This window comes from Nycticebus coucang, chromosome 6 (assembly GCF_027406575.1).
Source record: "Nycticebus coucang isolate mNycCou1 chromosome 6, mNycCou1.pri, whole genome shotgun sequence".
Classification (NCBI taxonomy): domain Eukaryota; kingdom Metazoa; phylum Chordata; class Mammalia; order Primates; family Lorisidae; genus Nycticebus; species Nycticebus coucang.
In genome coordinates, this window is record NC_069785.1 from 124770072 (window position 1) to 124791005 (window position 20934).

Sequence of the window (20934 nt, forward strand, 5' to 3'; positions counted from 1 at the left end):
GGAGTCTGAGGTTGCTGTGAGCTAGGCTGAGGCCATGGTGCTGTAGCCTGGGGAAACAGAGTGAGGCTTTCTCTTTAAATAAATAAAATAAAAATCTGGTTTGATTTATGGTTAAAGTAGAGAAGGAAGTTGATTATGGGAAAGAGGTGGGGAAAAGAGATGAAATCTTCCATCCGTGTTTCCGAATCCAAAATTTGAATAGCAACAAAGACAGCCTCTAGGACCTGAAAAAGACATCCAGAGCTTTTTTTGCCTATTTCAGGACTCTTGTTGGAGAGGGACAGGTAGGGGCCTGGGAACATGGCTGAGGGCAGAGCTGTTTATGGATGGGGGACAGGACCTGCAATGGGGGAAGTTAGGAAATGTGGGTGAGGCCCTCAGTGACAGTGTGGGCTGACTCATGCGGGAAGACCTAGCTAGAAGGCTGTATTGAGATCTAGCATCTGATGAGACAGTAGACCAGTTTTGGGACCCTGGGCATTTCTAACCTTCAGTGCTGCCAGCTAAGGGTGGGAGTCCCTAGGGTAAGAAATCTTAGTGCTAATCTAATTATTCTCTACTAGCCAGCTTTATCTTCCTAATGTGAAGATAAACTCCTTAGGGGCCAGGTGGTTCCCTAGGAAAGATGCTGTTTGTTTTAGATCCTCTATGCTTAAGCCTCTGACAAGTGCCTACTATCAACCTCTATATCAAGCTTGGAGTGGACCCTTGTTAAAAATGCTAATTCTCAGTTCTTTTCCCTAGAGAGTCTAATTCCCTAGATTTAGGGACCCAGGAGTTGTGTTTTTAACAAGTATTCGTATTCTTCAGGTAAGGCAAATTTGGAAAATCCTGAGTTAGATAATCTCTTAAATCCCTTTCCATCCTAAATTTAGGCAGCAGAGTGTAAATAGGAGGGGTCTGCGTAGATTCTAGCTGGACCCTGCAGTTCACAGTACCCTGTGCTGGGAATGCCCTAGAAGGGAAGGAGACTGCAGAGCAGAAGGGAGTTTCCACCCAACTGTGATCCAGACCCTTTCATAAAGGAAGTAAAAAGGAACATCAGGGAAAAATGGTTCTGAGCATCCTCCTGGGGCTTCCTGGTGCCTGGGTCTGGCAGAACAGTGTAGGTCTCAGCAATTCTCAGGAGGACGCTGAGAGGAGGACGTTGAAGTCCAAAGAACTTCTAAAACCCGCCTACATTGCACAGCTAATCAGAGGAGGCAGGAATCCTCATCTCCTGGTCTCCATCAGTTCACTGTTGGGCTGCAGGGCAGGGAAGGCATATTTTCTTGTGACATGTGGGAGACAGCCCTTGATGGTGGAGCGCCAGTGTCTCGAGTCTCTGGAAAGTCTCCGGGGTGACCTGGATTCTAATAGTTCCCTGCTTTTGCTCAGTCTGTTCCTGGAGGAAAACAAAACAAAATAAAACAAAAAAACGGTTCCTGGGGAGGTGAGCAGGGCTGCAGAAAGGCCTGAACGCGGCAAGTGAGGGACACAGAACTGAAAAAGAAAGCTACCCAGAGCTCAGGAACTCTGAAAGCCCGAGGGCCTAGCGCGGATCGCTGGGCTGACTTCACTGAGTGACCAGGGCGATCTGATGGGTGTGAAGGCCCCACAAGAACCTCAGCTCCCTGCTCTTTCCAACACAGGAGGAAGCAGGCGGAGAGCGCAAGGTAAGGCCTAATTTTGCAGAAGGTTTTTAGAAATTTCGCTGTGTCAGAGAAACTAAAAGCCCAAACAAAACCCCTAAAAATTCAAGCCCGGATGATTTCATCCACGTGGCACAAGAACCAGCCAAAAAAGGGGGGCGGGGAAGAGTCACCGGTCCCGCCCCCGCTGGGAGGAAGGGATTTGCCAAGAGTACGAGCTTCTGCCACAGGCCTGGCGGCGGCCGCGGCCGGGAGGGAGCGGGTAGGGAGGGAGGAAGGGATGGAGGGGGGAGGGAGGGAAGCCCTTCCCCACAAAGCCGCTGCGCAGCGGGGCCCTCTCCCCGCCCCCTGCCCAGCCGCCGCGGGCCCTTTAAGGGCCGGGAGGTGCGCGGTCTCTTTAAGGCAGGTCCTGTTGGGTTTTGTTTTCTGAAGGAAGTGACGGGGGGTAGGATTGAATGAAAAGTGCAAAACAGAGGCTCTGAGCGCCAGAGTCCGGGGCCGCGGGAGCCGCGGCGCTGGGCGGGCGGGGAGCGCGGTCTCCGATCCGAGCCTCCAGGGCTCGCGGCCGAGCTCAGCCCCGGTGAGTCCGCGCCACATCGCGGTCCTCTGGCGGCTGAATCCCCCGCGCTCAGACCAGCCCCCAACTTCGGGCCAAGTTTGCCGGCATCGCTCCCCGCCCCCAGGCAGCGCGCGGGGGCCGCGGAGGGCGGCGGCGGCGGCCCCCGGGGATGCGCCCGCCCGGCCGCCGCGGGGTCCCCACCGCGTGCCCCACGCTGCTGCTGCTGCTGCCGCTGCTCGCGCCGCTGCTCGGGGCGCCGCGGGGCGTAGGCGCGGGGACCGGCGCTCCCGCCGAGCTGCGGGTCCGCGTGCGGCTGCCCGACGGCCAGGTGACCGAGGAGAGTCTGCAGGCGGACAGCGACGCCGACAGCATCAGCCTCGAGCTGCGCAAGCCCGACGGCACCCTGGTCTCCTTCACCGCCGACTTCAAGAAGGTGAGGCACCGTCGCTCGCGGGGGGGGGTTGTGCGGGGCAGGGCGGGGTGGTCGCGGGAGCGCGGGGGTCCAGAGGAGGACGCGACACACGCGACACCTCCACGGTCACGCTTCTTTGTCCCGCTCCCCGGACCCAGACCCGCCCCCCTTCAGTCTATCCTAGGAACTTCTATGCTGCCCTCTCACCCACTGCTCCAAACTTTCAAACCCTGGTTCAAGATACCCAAACCCCTTCTCGCTGGCCAGCAGTCCCTTCCCCCAGCTCCTCCTTCCTGCGCTGGACCCTCCTTCGGAAGAGTTAAGGTTAACAACCCGAAAGCCCTCCTTGGAGTAATTTCTGTGTGCTCTGGTGGGAAACACCCTGGGCTAGCTGTAGCTGGTCCCGCATTCTCGCTGTGTTGCTGTGTGGTCTACAGCAAGTCCCTTTCCTTCTGGGGGCCTTGTTTTCTCACCTCTGTACAGGGCAGTGAGGTGACGGAGGCCTCCCAGCCCTGACACCTTAGAGCTTCTGAATCACCTCTCCCTGTTTCACTTTCTTGGGCAGACCTAACTGTCTCTGGTTCTTCCCAAGCCCCAGAGACGCTTTCTTTCCTCTTTGGTCTGGAAGGCTGGGATGGTTGATGGAACCTACTCCAGGAGAGACCCCTCCCTCTAGGAGAAGTGCCACCCTTTACCCTGCCTGGTAGGGGGGGAAGCAGACACCCTCCCATGCCCACCCCTTTTAGCCCAGATTGGGGGTAGAGGGTTCTGAGACTAGCCTCTACTGTGTGTGTGTGTATTTTGTGGCTAGAACCTTGGCCGGGCTCCCAAGGGGTTGGGGGAGGGTGGACTGTTCTGGGGGGTTATCAGGAAATGAGCCTGGAAGGATGGTGAGTGACTAAGAGTGACCCAGCCCCAGGAAACCTGGAGTAAAGAGGGTGGGTGAGTCCTGCTCCCAGCCTCTCTCCCAGTACAGAGGTCTGTGAGGCTGTGTCTCTGGGGGAGGACAGAGGTAAGATAGATTATTTAGCTGGGGGAGCCCAGAGCCTGAGCTCCCTGTCTCTCCTTCCACCTTAGGGACTGGGCGCTTGAGAGGAGAGGTCATGAGTCTGGGGAGTCACCTAGGGACCCAACAGATTGCCATAGATAGCAGGGGTGGGGGGGATTGCCAATGGACTGTGTGTGGGGGGGTGAGGCTTGTCTGCTGGTCTGTCCTAGGGTCTCTCAGTTTCACTGAGTAGGACTCAGGTGGATCAGTGGGGGATGAGGGGGGCAAGGGGATGAGCTTACAGATGGGGAGACTCTGTGGCCGGTTGTTACTCAACAGGCCTAAGCTAGGTTCTCAAATGCAGCTAGAGACAGATTAGTTTGTGGAGAGACAGAAGCTGATAGGGCCAGAACCCCCTCTGCCTTCCCCCCTAAACTTCAGAGGAATTTTATCTAGTGTGTTCTGTTCCTGAAAAATCTAAATTAGTGGCTGGATCCATCTAGACTTGGGGATCTAGTCATCCCCTCCCAGCTCTGTGGCCTTGAAAGTTAGCCTCAGGCCAGCCTGTGAGTGTCCTACCCTCCTGTCCATTGGCCTTCCTCCTGTGGCTGTACTGAGCCCAGGAGAGAGACTTCCCATTCCTGGGACCTCTGCAGCAGCCAAGGCTGTGGCCAAGACTGTGGAAGAGGCAACGGGGCAGGGCTGAGTTTTATAGCCTTTGGCTACAGCTACAAGTTTTTTATTGTTCTGATCTGAAGGCTGCCTCTCAGAGGGAGTCCCCAGGTGGCTGCTGGGGTGGGGGTGGGGTGCTGGGGATTGGGGCTGAAGGTACAGAGGGTGTCTGACTGCCCAGTTAGAGAATGCACTTGGAGCTGATTCCAAGTACCTCCTTTGAACCCCCACATTGGTTCAAACCTCCACCCAGGTTTCCAAAGTCTGCTTTTCAGGTTAGCCTCTGACCCAGAACCTGGCATTTCACACCCACCCCTGGCATCTCCAATTTCATCAGTAAGGGAGGGATTTGGGAGTGGAAGGCAAAGAAAGGAAACCAGCTCTCCAAAGTCCCCTCAACCTCAGGTTTCTCAGCTGGCCTGGGACAGAATGAGGTTGGAGATTACAGGAGTGGGGAGGAATGGCCTCCACCCATACCCAGTACACCATCTACATTGGCCAAAGCCACTTTTGTGCTAGAGTCCCTCTGGGGTGGGTCACCTCTCTTATGGCCCAATTAGTTCTCATGCCTCATATTCCTTGAAAGATTATCACAAGAAAGTTTTTTTTTCCTGGCAGTAATGGTTTTTTCCTGTAAGAAAAAGGCTTGGATGTTGTGTTTTTGTGTTTTCTGTACCAAACCCATTTGGGCTGGTTTGGGAAAAGTCCCTAATTTACTTGAAAAGAGTGATGCTTGCCATTTGATTGCCCTTGGGAGAAAACAGACCTGGTTTACCACTTAATAGCTCGTTAACCCTGGGCAAGCAATTTGATCTCTCCCAGTCTTCATTTCTTCATCTGTAAAAGGGGATAATAATAGCACATATGCTGTGGTTATTGGGAGAACCACACAGGCCAGTGCATGGGAAATACTCTGTATTCCAATTCTGTGTTATAAGGGCCTAAGAAATAGAAGCAGTTGGCTTTAATAATTGTGGCTCATGTTAGCATTTCAGCAAGGATCCTTTCTTTCAGCAAGGATCCTTTCTCTAAAGAGGTTGAATGATAGACCCAAGGTCACACAGAAAAGTCAGCACTGAACCTGGAAGGGCCTTGAGTCCTTCTTTGCAATCTCCTCCTTGAAGCTACAAAATTGCTGGCCAGGCCCCCAGAGCAGGAGCAGCCAGCCTATCCCAGGGCAGCAGGGAGTCCCCCAGGCTGGATGGAGGGAAGCCCGCTGTCTCCATGACCCCCCACCCCGAATCCCATGCTCTGTCTCTGGCCCTTCCCACTCTCCCTGTTTGCCTCTACCCTAGGCAGTGATCCAGCATAGTCTGACTCTCACTCTGGACCTAAAGCCAGCAAAGTGGCCAAGGTCATCAGCCCATTGTAGGACACACAACCTGGAGCCCAAGTGAGGCCTGCAGACTCCATGAGTAACTTGAAGCTATCAAACATTCATCCTGCGGTTACTGCAAACCCTGCCCTATGCTGTAGCCCACTGGACTGATGGAGCCCCAGCTCTGAAAGAATGCCATAGCCATGAATGCCGTAACTCAGTGGCTCCTAAACTTTGCTGCACATCAGAATCACTTGGGGAGCTTGGAAACATCACCACGCCTGGGCCACATAACATACTGATTAAATCAGAATGTCTGAGGGTGGGGTCAGGCAACAGCATTTTTTTTTTCTTAGAAACAGTCTTACTTTGTCGCCCTCGGTAGAGTGCCGTGGCGTCACAGCTCACAGCAACCTCCAGCTCTTGGGCTTAGGCCATTCTGTTGCTTCAGCATCCCTAATAGCTGGGACTACAGGCACCCTCCACAATGCCCGGCTATTTCATTTTATTTTGTCTTATTTTATTTTATTTATTTATTTTTTGTTGCAATTTGGCTGGGGCTGGGTTCGAACCTGTCACCCTCAGTATATGAGGCCTGCACCCTCCTCATTGAGCCACAGGCGCTGCCCAGGCAGCAGCATTTTAAAAGCACCCCAGGTGATTTCAGTGTGCAGCAAAATTCAGGAACCACTCCAGTAGCTGCTCCAGGGAAGAGGAGGGACTAGAACCAGGTTAGATTGTTCAGTGAAGATAGGACCCAAACTCAGCACATATTTAAAACCTATCATTCTACCCACCAGAACATAGTCCCAGTTTTGAACAACATCTCTACTTTAGTACTAATTCTGCCTGCCCTCACATTGAAAAGGCAATGTGCCAGGCAGCGCCTATGGCTCAGTGAGCAGGGCGCCGGCCCCATATACCAAGGGTGGCGGGTTCAAACCCAGCCCTGGCCTAACTGCAACAAAAAAATAGCCGGGTGTTGTGGTCGGTGGCTGTAGTCCCAGCTACTTGGGAGGCTGAGGCAAGAGAATCGCCTAAACCCAGGAACTGGAGGTTGCTGTGAGCTGTGATGGCACAGCACTGTACCGAGGGCGATAAAATAAGACTCTGTCTCTACAAAAAAAAAAAAGGCAATGTCCTGTACGTATAATTAGACTTTATACATATAATCACTGGGCATATCAGTAACAGTGACATCGCCATCTGCAGTCTGGCTGTGTGAGAGCCCTCTCGATACCCCACCCACCCACCGCAAGCTGGTGTCCTTGTCCAAGCTCTTTTCTCCTCTGCCCCCAGTCAGAGTGTCCAAAAGCTGGGGAGGAGATGAGTCATGTTCCAGGCAGCCTGGCTTAGTACTGACCAGATGGGGAGGGTGGGGCTGAAAGATAAGAAGAAAGTCATGTGTGACTGCATTGGGGTGGTGGGTACATCGGGAGGGGAAAGAAGGCTGCCTAGACTCTGAAAATGGGGAGCAAAGAGACCATGAGGGTCTACAGCTGGAGCCTGGGTGAAGACAGCCAAGATAAGAGGAGCCCTGTGGCTGCATGGGTCAGCTCAAGGTCACCCAAAGGGATGAGGACCCAGGGAGTGTGGAAACACAAGCCCTGTCCTGGGCACTTGTGGGGGAGTGGGAGCCAGAGGAAGCCAGAGGAAGGAGAAGTCCAGAATGCTGGAGTCCCTGCTCTAGAGGTCTGGGCTCAGGGTATGGGATTAACAGAGAAAGCCTGGAGACCCAGTGGAGATGCCAGAACGGGCACGTGGCCATGCTGCTACCTCAGGCTGTTGTCCCAAGGGATTACCACATCTCACAGATGTGGGACTGAGAAGCTTCTAGAACACAGTCTCCAAATCTGTGTGTGTCAGGTCCCCTGAGATTCGGCATGGAAAGTCTTCTTGGGGAGTAGAAGACGGTAGAGGCACTTTCAGGGGAGGCTCAGACCTTTCTGCAGCTCAGAGCATTTCCTCAGAGGCGTTACAAGACGTCAGAATGGTCAGGCTCTTGCACATGGGGCCCTTGGGTCTGACTCAGTCCCTTCTCTGCATCTGAGGAAATCCTCATTGGATCAGGGATGAGCAGCCTGAGGGTTCAGATGTGCTCCCTGGAGTTTGGCCAGCATCTCCCAGCCCTGAATGCCGTATCCGGGTGGAGTTTCTAGCAAAAGCGCCCAGGCTGGGGGGGCAGTTGAGCGGCCTGCTAGGAAGTAGTGGGGAGGGGTGGAGGTGGAGTTCTTTCCTGCCAGGGTTCCCTAGGCACAGAGAGGTGCCAGTGGATAAACTCAGGACAGACTCCTGTCTCCCTACGGCTATGAGGTGAGGACTGCATAGGTGTCTGGAGGTCACCCATTGAGGGTCACTGGATCACACACGTGCCTCCTTTCCTCCCGGCTTCTGCACACACCGTGAAGCAGGGAGGGCCTCTGTTTTGCAGACATGCAGACTGAGGCCAAGTTCTGAAGGGATTTTGACAAAATAAAACAGCTAACGATCAGGATTAGGACCTAGGGACCCTCCCGCTATGTCCTGACTGCCTGCCTGTGCTACCACGGTACTGAGAGTGGGTCCCTAGCAAAAGGCTGAAGAACCCTGGGAAGGGAAGGAAGCTGAGAAAACCCTCGATGCAGAGGGAACGGGTCTGCAAAGAGACCCAAGCAGTCTCACACTGGGTCCTTTCCCCCAGCCCATAGCTGCAGGTAGCAGATTGGAGTTCAAGACTCTTCCCTCCCCTGTGTGGCCTCTGCAGGAGTAGGGTGAGGGGGATGATTTTTAAAGTCTCATAGGCACTGCCGAGTACTCACTGTACATTTTTCTGCCATTTACCAGCTATGCGACTTGACAAGTCACTTAATGTCTCTGAGCCCAAGCTCTTTGCCTGTATAACAGGGGCAGTAGTTTGATGCCTGGAGCTTGGTCTGAGAAGTGACTAAGAGGCCACGTGAGAAGTGAGACGCCAGTGGTAACAGGCCCCGGAGGTACCTCGCCCCAGCTGTCCTTCCTCACACTGTTAAGAATATTGTCCCCTGGGCTTAAGGAGTAGGGCGCCAGCCCCATATGCTGGAGGTGGTGGGTTCAAACCAAGCCTCTGCCAAAAACTGCAACAAAAACAACAGAAAAAAATATATATATTGTTCCCGGGTGGTGGGTGGCGCCATATACCGAGGGTGGCAGGTTTGAACCCGGCCCTGGCCAAAATGCAACAAAAAAATAGCCAGGCGTTGTGGCGAGTGCATATAGTCCCAGCTACTCAGGAGGGTGAGGCAAGAGAATCTCTTCCAGGGGTCCTCAAACTGCAGCCCGCGGGCTACATGAGGCGGTGTGATTGTATTTGTTCCCATTTTGTTTTTTCACTTCAAAATAAGATATGTGCAGTGTGCATAGGAATTTGTTCATAGTTTTGTTTGTTTGTTTGTTTTTTAACTATAGTCCGGCCCTCCAATGGTCTGAGGGACAGTGAATTGGCCCCCTGTTTAAAAAGTTTGAGGATGCCTGGGAGGAGAGCGATAAAGTCAGACTCTGTTTCTTAAAAAAAAAAAAGAATATTGTTCCCAGCCACATTCTCCCATTCTGGGGACCAGAGCATCATTAGGAGCTGACATTCTCTAAGGTGGCAAATGGTTGCGTGGTTGCCGCTGAGGATTCAGATAAAGGGCAGGGAACAAGGGAGGTATCTGGGCTGGGAATCTGGGTGAGGGGGAAATTTGGAGCCGTGTCTTAGGGGCCCTGAGTCAGCAGGGCAGTGGGGTGCAGTTGATCCACATAAAGCCTCACATTGTTCCTGGGGCAGCCAGGACAGTGGTGACCTTTGGGGTTTGGCTGACAGAGCACTAGAGGCTCTGGGGGAGGTCTGAGGGCAGGGGCCACTGTTCCTGGCTAGTGATTGCAGTAATGCCCCTTAACAAGAGGCCTCAGTCTGGGGTCTAGCCCTGAGGGTATGCAGGCATCTCTTAATGGGGGCAGCCCAGGATGTGCTGGGCCTGGCTATGGGTTGAATCCCTCCACTCCATTCCTGCTGAGGAGCCTGGGCAGAGCAGCCAGGGCGCTCCTGGCTCTGCCGATGGGACTAGGACAGCCCTGCTTCTAGGCTGGCTCTCCAGGCCAACCCTTTCCTCTCCCCCTCCCCAGCCAAGTGAAGCTGGCCCCTTCTCTAGCCATAAACAGCCCCAGCCAGGAGCAGAGGAATAAATATTTAGATTGGCTCCGTCTGGGCCTCAGAATCACATACTCTGGTGTGATGGGAAAGAGACCAAGATAGCAGAGGAAACTCTCAGGGGGAGTGAGGGGGGGCAAGTGCTTCACAAGGGTCTGAAGGGATGGCCTCAGCTTGGGCTGTAACCAGCCTTGCTTAGGCATGGAGGGAAGGGGCAGCTTCATTTCCCATCCCCCTGGGTGGGGGTAAGGGATGGGGGAGGCCGGGCTGGTTGCAGAGTCTGAGACCAGCGGGCCTCCCCTCCCCTGCCCTCAAGGCTTCTGCAGAGGGGCTGAGGAAGGGCACCTCGAGAGTGGGGCAAGCTGGGGGCTGGTGCTGGAAAAGGCAGTGGGGGTGGTGGGGCCGCAGGGCTAGAGAGGGCGAGAGGAGACTGAGTAGGCTACAGCTGAGGACGGGTATGGCTGTGTACGCACAGCTGTGTGTGTGTGAGGAGCAGGGCTGGAGACTCCACAGGAGGAGAGCCGGAAGCTGTGAGTGAGAAGGGTGTGAGGGAATGTGTGTGGTGTCTCTGTGAGGTGGCTGAGGAGGGAGGAAGCAAGCTCAGGTGAGTGCCTGTGGCAGGAGAAGGGGAAGCTGAGGGACTGTGGCAAGGAGTGAGCATTGGAGACCACTCAACAGTCCAAGTCTGTGTGAGGAGGGGAGAGGAGCCCAGGAGCGGGAGACGGGGTTCGAGTCGCCTTGGCTGGAAGTAGACCTGCCCCGGGTAACGGCACTGATACCATTTCCACCGTTACTTCAGTGTGGCTGCCGCCATGCAGAGCTAGTGTGACAGCTTCGTCATCCCCAGAGTTCCTTTAGCCAAGCCTTACCAGGCCTGCTCCTAGCTGTCTGCCGCCTCTCAGCACGTTCACCCGGAGCCCTGGCACAGCTGGGCCCGAGCAGCCTTTTCTCTGGAAGACACAGCAGGTCCCAAGAAGACCGCGTGGCAGGGATGGACGCAGAGGATTGACTACCTGGACAAGGCTGAGGGGCGCTTGGGAGAACACGAAGATCACCAGAGTCAGGAGGTCTGGGCTTGTGGTCCTGGCTCTGCTGCTGTGTGACTCAGGAAGGTCACTTAATCTCCTCTGCTGGAAGCCCACTAGGCCATGAACTAGATGATCCGCTAAACCTTCTGGAAGCCGAAATAGCAGCTGTGGGCCTGCCAGCCTGTAGGAACCCAGCTACAGGGAAAATCAGGACGAAAGAGCTGTCTTCTTGTTGGAGATGCAGGGGCTGATGGAGGCCCCTGGATCACTCCTTCCTTCACGCAGCTAAGTGTTGAGCCCCAGCTGTGTGCTAGACGATGGGGCTATTGATTGAATGAGCCAGGGGCAGGTCACAGAGGGCCTGGATGACATGTTGCCTGGACAGAAGATGCTGGGTCCTGAGGATAGGGGCCTTCTGCCTGGACATTTAGATTTGATGCACTCTTGCCTGGGCACAGCCTCAAGCAGAATCCGATTCAACTATAAACCACAGATCTGTTCATGTCACCCCCAGGCTCCAACTCACCGATGACGTTCAGTGATGGGCAAGATAAAGTTCAGACTCCTTAGCCTGAGTCCTCAGACCCTGTGTCCTGTGGGTTCTGGTCCCCTCGCCAGCTACTTATTCAGTCACTCACTGTCTTCCCCTATGTCCCTACTACACTCACCACTTTTCTCAGAAAAAGCCTTCCGGGCTCTTGTTGGTTCACTCTTCCTCTCTTTATTAGCAGACATTGATCCAGTACCTGCTGTGTTTGAGGCAGCAGGAATGGCTGCAAATCAGATGCTATCCCAGCCTCAAGGGCTTGAGTCTAGAGGGAAAGACGAGATCATTGTGAACACAGCAGGATTTCTGCTGCAGAGCTGGGGCTGGGACTGTCCGACTCTGAGGGAAGGCTGGTAAGGGCAGCTGAAGAAGGGGTGCATGGGAACTGAGCCCTGAAGCATGGTAGTTGGATGGGCACAGGGCATCTGGCAAAGGATTTGGCTTATGGAAAGGCCCAAGACCTGGCATCTCCCATTTTGGGAACTGCAAGCTCTTCAGTTCAGTGCACAGGGAGTGCAAGAGGTGCTGTGGGCATGCATCTGGGCATGCATCTGGGGGTGCACTGTTACGTGAGGACAAAGAGAGCCTTTGAAGGACATAAGGTCATCAGAGGACAGTACCATGGAGGGATGATTGGTGGGGGTGTTAGGAAAACCTCATGCCTCCCTGTCTCCTGTAAATACCTCTTTTGCTAGAATGCCCTCTGTTCTTTAACTGTCAAGGATTACTGAAAATGTCCCTAACTCTGGGAGGTCTTCCCTCCCTCACTCCTAAACCCATCCCTAAGGGACGGGAAGTGGTCCCTCATCCATCCTTGGCCTCTATAGCACTTAGCATTACATCAGCTCAAGGCTGTATTGTGGTGCACTGACTTTGGTCATCAGGCATCAGGCTCCCTCTGAGCCCCTTGAAGACAGGGGCCTTTGTCTTGGCTTTGACCAACCCTCTGCCCAGCCCAATGCTTGTGAAGGCCCTGCCCCGCAATGGTACAAATCAGTGCCCTCCTGATGATTAGCTAATGACCTGCAAGCTCCAGAGGAGTCATCTGACCTAACTGGGCAGCAGGTGCATCTCTAAGAGAAAAATCATTGCTCCTGCCTCCTTGGTTCTGGAGTAGATTACAGTTGGAGCAAGGCAAACCTAGGGCCAGGAATTACAGCAATAAGATAGAAAGTGAGAGTTCAGCCCTCTATGGTGTGAGACCTTTCACTCATTTATTCTTTGCAACAATCCCTCAAGGTAGGTACTATTGATCAACTCATTTTGCGGATGTGGAAACTTAAGGTTGCAGAGAAGTTAAATAAATTCCCCCAAGGTTATGTGACTAGTTGCCACAAAGCCAGGATCTGAATGCAGGTGATACTGGCTCCAGAGCCCTTGTCCTTAACTACCATGCTGTCCTAGAGATTATTCCTTACTTACCACTGCAGGCAGGACGTTAACACACAATGACTGGCTCCCGGCATGCTTGCCACATCTCTGAGTGGCCAGGATTCTAGCCCTGATGGCTGTACACTCTAGTTCTTTTGGCAGTCTGCTCCTTTGGGAGAAGGAGCTTTATAGAAACCAGCCGTCTTGGGAGTCCTAGCCTGCACCTTGAGCCTGAGAAGCTGCCTCCACTCACTGCCATGGGCTCTTCCCCAACTGTGCCATCGCTTTGTGCTTTAGGCAAAATCCAGGAGTCATCCCAGGGGACTAGTGGGCAAGGAGGAAGACCAGGAGTCAGGCCTCTATCTGGCCTGGCTTAACATCTGGCCAGATGTTCTCTGAAGATCAGAGGAAAAGAGGGTCTTAGAACCTTTTTAGTGAGTCTGAGGTGCAGGGAGTAGAAAGTTGGAGGGAAAATATCATTTTACCATAAGGACATTTGCACTAGAGTGTTTATCGCAGCTCAACCCACAAATGGGTAAATCAACTATGGTATGTGTAGACCATGGAATACTATTCAGCCAAAAGAAAGATGGAGACTTTACATCTTTTTGTATTTACCTGGATGGATTTGGAGAAAATTCTCCTGAGTATCACAAGAATGGAAAAGCAAGCATCCAGTGTATTCAGCACTAATATGAAACTACATGCCTGCAATTAAAAAAAAATTAAATTACAGTAGGGGGAGAGAAAGGGAGGGAGGGGGAGGAGGTTTGGTGTGCTTTCACCCAACAGGTGCCATGTAGGGGTATATGGCACACCTCTTGGGTGAAGGGCTTAACTACAACCTGGACTTTACCTAACAGATGCCAACAACGTAGCCTGATGGTTGGTACCCTTATATTAATCTGAAATTTAGAAAAAAAGAAAGTTGAAACTTTTCTAAAAAGAAAAAAAGAGGCCTGTTAACCAAATCTAGAAAGTAGGGGCTGGCTGCTCCTCCTCAGGGGTCAGCAAGTGGGACGTAGTTTTCTGGAGAAGTAGAACCAAAAAGACCAAAGAATTCAAAGAGGTCCATGGCAAGGCAGGCAGGTCAGAAGGGTATTCTCGCTTCATCTTCCATGCTGTTAGTCACAGGAACAATGACTGGAGCTTCCACATTCTTGGGCCAGGTATATAGAGAACTTAGAAGCAGGCTCCTGCCTGATGACCACGACTGGGAGAGTGAACCGAATTCTAATCCTGCCTCTGCCGCTGGCTAGCAGGGGACCAAGGGCAGGGCTCACTACCTTCGAGTTCTGGTTTCTGTAGCTGAACATCAAGGGAATTAGACTAGCTGATTTAGGAGACACTTGTGCATTCTGGTTAAGAGAGCTCAGGCTTTTGCCTTGGCACCTGTAGCTCTGTGGCTAGGGCGCTGGCCACATACACTAGGGCTGGCTGGTTCAAACCTGGCCGGCCTGGGCCTGTGAAACAACAATGACAACTACAACAAAAAAATAGCTGGGTGTTGTGGCAGGCGCCTGTAATCCCAGCTACTTGGGAGGCTGAAGCAAGAGAATCGCTTGAGCCCAGGAGTTCGAGGTTGCCATGAGTTGTGACGCCATGGCACTCTACCGAGGGCAGCATACTAAGATTGTCTCAAAAAAAAAAAACACCTTACAACAGGAGGTAAGGACCATGCTTGTTACTGACCTTGGATTGGGTAACTGCACAAAGTCGTGGACTATGAAGAAACACAACCAGGATTTGAAAGCAGGCAGCCTGACTCAAAGCCTGAGCTCGCTCTCTCTCTTTTTCTTTAGAGACCGGGTCTCGCTCTGGCTCAGGCTGGTCTTGAACCTGTGAGCTCAGGCAATCCAGACGCCTTGCCCTCCCAGAGTGCTAGGATTATAGGCGTGAGCCACTGCACCCAGCCCATACAGTCTTCTCGACCTATGATAGCAATGATTTGTCCCTAGTTATAAACTTCAATAACTGTGTTCCCCACAGATAGGAGAGACAGAGGAAAGCTTCTATCTCAGTGACAAATCTTATTCCCTTTCTTTGACCCCTGGCCCTAGTCAGGTTCCCATTTTGGTAGCATTTTGTTGTCATTGACATTGTTATTTAATATAAAGCAGGGGAGAGGGGGGGAAGCTGCAACAGTTTCCTTTCGTCCTCTTGATCTGGTTTAAAAGTTCACATACCTCCTGCCATGGGACCCCTTAGCACCCCGGAGACTGCAGGGTACTGTGTGTGCCTGTGGTATCTGAGAAGATGCTGTGAATATCCACAGAGGCCATTTTCCAAAGAGTCAGCTGAAAATACCAGGGAAGTGGATTTCAAATCCTGCCTGGGGGATCCTGCCAGGGACATTGCCTGACTCAAACTCCTGCAGGGAAGTCTGAGATCAAGTCTAACCTGGCAGGAACTGAGCCCAGAAGGGAATCTGCTATGAGCAGACCAGCCTCCTGTCTCCTCTTGGCCAGCCTGAGTGAAAGATCAGATAGCCCGAGCTGGCGGTACCAGGAGATTCCAGCATCATGACCCAAGAAGGGATTTCCTCCTGAGAGGAAGCAGGGGTTACCATGAACTCTGTTTCTCACAGGTCTCTGGGATTATAAGGAACCTCATGGAACCGTTCTCCCTAGCTTGACCTCAGTTTCCCCTTCTGGAAAATCTCCCTACACGGTCCCACAACACATTGTTCTAGAGGTCATTTACGGCAACAGGAAGTAGGAGGAACTTCCTTGTAGAGTTAAAGGACTGCAGGAACACACAGGGATTACGAGATGACCGGCCCTCATGTGTCACTGATCACCTACGACAGTCATCACAGCCGGGGCTTCCTGAATGCTCTTGTGAGCATTCTTCTAAGCAACTACTCTGTCGTCCTCACCACAACCCTATCAGACAAATGTGTAACAATTCCTATTTTACAATTAGGAGAAGTTGAGGAAAGCCTGGGGCACCATAATACATTGCAGCTTTGGGCTGCAGCCGTGGGCCCCTAGCTGCCTATATCTGGACCCCAAGGAGAATACGCAGATTCTTCTAAAGGGTTTTTACTCTAGCAGGCACACAGTAGGCACTCAATGAATAAGGGCTTCTAGTGGGGGCAGGTGCTGGGGCACAGGCTTTGACAGGTGAGTAAGCACCCAGGGCTGCATATGCTAAGTACCAGGGCAGAGCCTGAGGGGGTCGTAGCAGAGAACAGCCATTGAGGCCAGGGTGCCCCGTGGTGGGAAGGCTCTTGACAGATTTAGATGCTAATTTCTCACTGGGAGTAGAATTAAGGTACAGAGATGGGTGAGAAGGCGGAAGTGGGGCGTGGTGAGCAGTGCAAGTGGGCAGAGCCCAGGGATCCAGCCCCAGGATTGAGAAGGGACCGCTATCCCACCTTACGACCCTTCTCCCTCTGCCCTGCTCGGAACTCCACCATCATAGTGTGAGTAACAGGAAGGAGATCTTGGGCTTTGGACATTGCCATTAGTAAAAACCCATGGGGGAAGGGGAAGTGGGGAGGGAAAGGGAAAGCTGAGCCATCCAGCTCCCTCAGGCTGGAAGCCTGGTGCCCCTGACCTTAACCCCATCCTGCCCCCACTAGCCTAGGCAGTCCCTGGTGGTGGCCAGGAGCCCAGCTGCAGAAGCACCAGGGATATCTTGAGGCCTTTCCCCAGCATACTGAGTAAGACTTTAAAGACTTACTGCACGCCTCCAGCATCATGCCCTGGTCAGGTGGTTGTGGGTACCCAGCCCTCCCCCCACCCCACATCACCTATGAATAAGCAAGCTGCCAAAAAGAGGTGCTGTTTTCTTTAAGGTGAAGCTCCATACCTCTGAAGATTTTTGAATTTTTGAAAATTTCTCCAGTGGTTCACTTTATCACTTTTCCAGGAGGCTTTGGAGCAATTTGTGTGTGTGCTTTTAAGTCAAGAGTTTAAATGGAAAAGATAAAAATTCCTAGACCAGCAGGAGGGAGATGTCTGTTGCCAGGCAGCTCTAGCCCTCCTGCCAAGGCCCAAGCTGAGCACAGGGGGGCTGGCAGGGAAGCCTTGCTCCCTCCAGCTGTCTCCCATCCTCCTACCCTCTCCTTCAGGATGTGAAGATCTTCCGGGCCCTGATCCTGGGGGAGCTGGAAAAGGGGCAGAGCCAGTTCCAGGCCCTCTGCTTTGTCACCCGTCTACACCACAATGAGATCATCCCCAGTGAGGCCATGGCCAAGCTTCGGCAGGTGGGTGCCTCCCCGGGACCTGCTCTGACCTGGTGCCCTGAGACCTTTACCCAGCCCGGGCCCACCCCAACCTGAGCCTCCCACCTAGCTCTCTACCTGCTGTTGTTGGACAGGTGCCTTCTCCCTGGGCACCCACCCACCCTAGAGCCCTGAGCCCTCCTATTTTGCTCCAGGATAAGCCTGACTTCATAGTCCCAGATCTCCAACTGAGCCCCAGCCCCCAGATTTCTTCAGTCCCTAGTCCCAGCTCTCTCCCACTTACACGGAGGTTAGGGAATTGGCCTCTGACATCAGATCCAGCACCACATTTCCTCCATCACTGATTAGCTGACATTGAACAAGTTACCTTGCCTTCAAAGCCTCGATTTTCTTCTTTAGAAAGTGAGTTTTGAGAGAAAATTCAGTGAGATAATGTATGAAAAGTGTTCAGCATAGTGTTCAAAACCTAAACCTGCTGAACTGCCCCTGCTTAGAATCTAGGCCTCTCCCCAGCCTCATCTAAGCTCCCCACCCTATCCAGCAGGGCCTGCCCTGGCCTCCCCACCCCCCGGCCCCTTTTCCTGCCCTTCCAGAGAGACTCTGTTCCCTGGATCCTGATCCAGAGGTCAGGGAAAATGGGCAGAGAGCATGCTGAGCCCAGGTAGGAGTGGCTCCTTTGCTGCACACAGAAAAACCCACGGGCCGTGCGGCAGGCAGAGGAAGTTCGGGGTCTAGAGCAGCTGCACATGGACGTCACTGTCAACTTCAGCCAGGGGGGCCTGCTGAGCCCCCATCTTCACAACGTGTGCGCTGAGGCGGTGGATGCCATCTATACCCGTCAGGAGGACGTCCGGTTCTGGCTGGAGCAAGGTCAGCCGGGTGCTGGGCACTGCTGGGTGCTGGGCAGAGGGGAAGTGGACAGGGGAGTCAGCAGGGGAGGAGGAGAGGGGAGTGATGGTTAAGTGGGTCTTTCATTCAAGAGGCATTTATTGAGCACCTGCAGAGATGTTTTGACATTGGGATCAAGAGATGTGACACCCAGTCCCTGTCTTCCCAGAACTTCCTGGGGGAGAGGTCTACAGCAGGCGTCCTCAAACTTTTTTTTTTTTTTTTCTGTAGAGACAGAGTCTCACTGTACCGCCCTCGGGTAGAGTGCCGTGGCGTCACACGGCTCACAGCAACCTCTAACTCTTGGGCTTACGCGATTCTCCTGCCTCAGCCTCCCGAGCAGCTGGAACTACAGGCGCCCGCCACAACGCCCAGCTATTTTTTGATTGCAGTTTGGCCGGGGCTGGGTTTGAACCCGCCACCCTCGGCATATGGGGCTGGCGCCCTACTCACTGAGCCACAGGCGCCGCCCATCCTCAAACTTTTTAAACAGGGGGCCGGTTCACTGTCCCTCAGACTGTTGGAGGGCCAGACTATAGTTTAAAAAAAAAAAAAAAACTATGAACAAATTCTTATGCACACTGCACATATCTTATTTTGAAGTAAAAAAACAAAACGGGAACAAATACAGTCACACCGCCTCATGTGGCCCGTGGGCCACAGTTTGAGGACCCCTGGTCTACAGAGTTAAATATGATATAGTGATGAGCTAAAGCTAAGAATTCTCCTAAACCAGGATGCAGTGGGCCAGGGAGGGCTTCTTGGAGGAGGTGGGACCTATGTGGCTATTCAGTGGAAAGAGTCAGCCAGATGAAAGGGACCTATTGCAGGTAGGGACACAAGACTGTGTTAGGCTCTGCAGAGGGAGAATCCTAGTCGCTTCCCCTCATCCCTGCCCTTAGTGAGGACACAGAAATGGGATATTCTATCACGGGAGCAGGGCACAGGCACCCATTCCCCGTGGCCGCCTCTCAGAAATCAGCTTCACACTGTTCTGATGCCAGCATCTCTCCCCAAGATCCTCAGGAATCCTCCTGGTGTGGCCCAGGCCTTCTGACCTCTATGCGGGCCCATCTCTGAGGACCTTTCCCAGGACTGCTGGCAGGCCCTCTGTGTAGAGGGGATAAGTCACCATTCCAATTCCAGGCCCCTGGTCCTTCTGCCTGGCCAGCTGAGCACTAGAGAAGTTCCTGTCCCTCCCAGGGCAGGGCTGGATTTAGAAATGGCCAGCAGAGCTGTAGTCATGCCCCCTTGCACCCCCCTGCAACACACTCCCCTGTGATCTGCATCTCATACCAAGGTGCAGGTTTTACGAGCACCCCCAAAGCTGGTCCTTCCCACAGCCACTGAGACACACCAGCTAGGTCCCTGCCAACACCTGTCACATGCACACTCTCCTGTCCACCCCAAGCCCTGGCCACCCTGAGCTCCCCTCTGTGGACAGGTTTGTGCTGTCCCTTCCCTGCCTGGCCCTACTCAAATATCGCCTTTTTTAAAAGAAGGCTTCAATTCCCTACTCTGTCTCCTTATGCTTCCATTTCAGCACCCTCCAGCATGGTGATTTTTTTTTTTTTTTTTTTTTGCAGTTTTTGGCCGGGGCTGGGTTTGAACCCGCCACCTCCAGCATATGGGGCCCGTGCCCTACTCCTTCGAGCCACAGGTGCCGCCCCAGCATGATGATGATTTTTTTAAAGCATTGTGTGACAGTTTGGCTGAGTAGAGGCCCTGAAGTCAGACAGACCTGGATTCCAGTCCTGACTTCACTTACTGTGAACCTTAGACAGATCATAAAACCTCTCCAGGCCATTTTTGCATCACTAGAACTGGGACGGCAGTATCTTCAGGGTGATAGAAAGCCGTACAATAGGTAGGGTCCCTGGCACACAGTTGGGACTCCATAGATGAGGGTCATTGTTATTTAATCTGTTTCTCCCCCTAGCCTGGTGAGGACCCTGACAGCCAGGTCTTACTCCTGGGTCCTTGTGGCAGCTAGGGGACAGAGGCATCTATAAATGCCCGTTGAATGACTGAAGAGGCCAAGTAGGGGACAGCTCCCATCATCCCCCCGCACTGATGCTTGTCTCTCTCCCCCAGGTGTGGACAGCTCTGTATTTGAGGCTCTGCCCAAGGCCTCAGAGCAGGCGGAGCTGCCTCGCTGCAGGCAGGGAGGGGACCATGGGAAGCCCTGCGTCTGCCACTATGGCCTGAGCCTGGCCTGGTACCCCTGTATGCTGAAATACTGCCACAGCCGCGACCGGCCTGCGCCCTACAAGTGCGGGATCCGCAGCTGCCAGAAGAGCTACAGCTTCAACTTCTATGTGCCCCAGAGGCAGCTGTGTCTCTGGGATGAAGACCCCTAGCTGTCTGGGGAGAGGGGTGGGCCTGGAGGTGGCTGCTCTGGGCCCACTGCTCCTCTCCCAGCCAGTAGAGGGGTGGCAGCCCCTCCTGATGCCTTACTTCCCTTTCTCCGCTGCCCTGGCCCCGAGCTTGGCCCCCTCTGGCCCCATCCTGCACGACTGTGAAAGGGGTGTGGCCCAGCAGGGGGTCACGCATGAAGGCAGCCCCCTCTCCCACCCTGTGCCTTCTTTGGGGACAGAGAAGAAGAAAAGGGCTCTCCAAACTTGGACCCCTCCCCTCCATCATCTCCCCTGACATGTTCACTTTCAAGCAGCCGGAATGTGATGGTCCATGAACTCGTCAAAGGTTTTAGACCCTAAAAGGAGTCTATGCCTATTCCGCCCACCTCCCCACACACATCTGGAAGGTGCTGGCCTCGCACCTTCCTTCTCCCCAACAGTGAGGGCATCTTTACCCTCCAAGAGGGAGTTGTTGGGGACACAGCCCCCATACCCAATAGGTGCATTCTTTTCATTTCCGCCCCTTAGGCTGCCTGTGGGGCAGGGGGACCCCCACCACGGAGACAGCTCACATGTGCCTTTCAGCAGACCTGGACTTCTCGAGAGCAGGCACCAGTGCTTTCCCCTCAAAACAGAAATATTTTTGTAAGCTTCTGGGGTGGAGAGGGAGCATGAAGTATGAGGAAAACTTGAATTCCAGATTTTTAATGCAAAGTATTTATCATTTGTACCAGAAATAAAAGTTTTAAATTTTTACTTGGCTGACAACGCCAGATGGGGAGTTTGGACAGACCTTTTAGCCAATGCTGCCACCTGGTGTCAGA

The 20934-nt window shown here is 53.4% G+C and overlaps 1 protein-coding gene across 1 annotated transcript; it reads left to right on the top strand.

Moving 5' to 3' along the window:
• Positions 1-2122: 2122 nt before the first annotated feature.
• On the top strand, positions 2123-20871 carry OAF (out at first homolog). Its single transcript, XM_053596130.1, has 4 exons — positions 2123-2623; positions 16752-16886; positions 17555-17735; positions 19848-20871. Exons 1-4 carry the CDS (start codon positions 2360-2362, stop codon positions 20111-20113), a joined length of 846 nt encoding a protein of 281 aa, XP_053452105.1. The 5' UTR covers positions 2123-2359; the 3' UTR covers positions 20114-20871.
• The last annotated feature ends 63 nt before the right edge of the window (positions 20872-20934 follow it).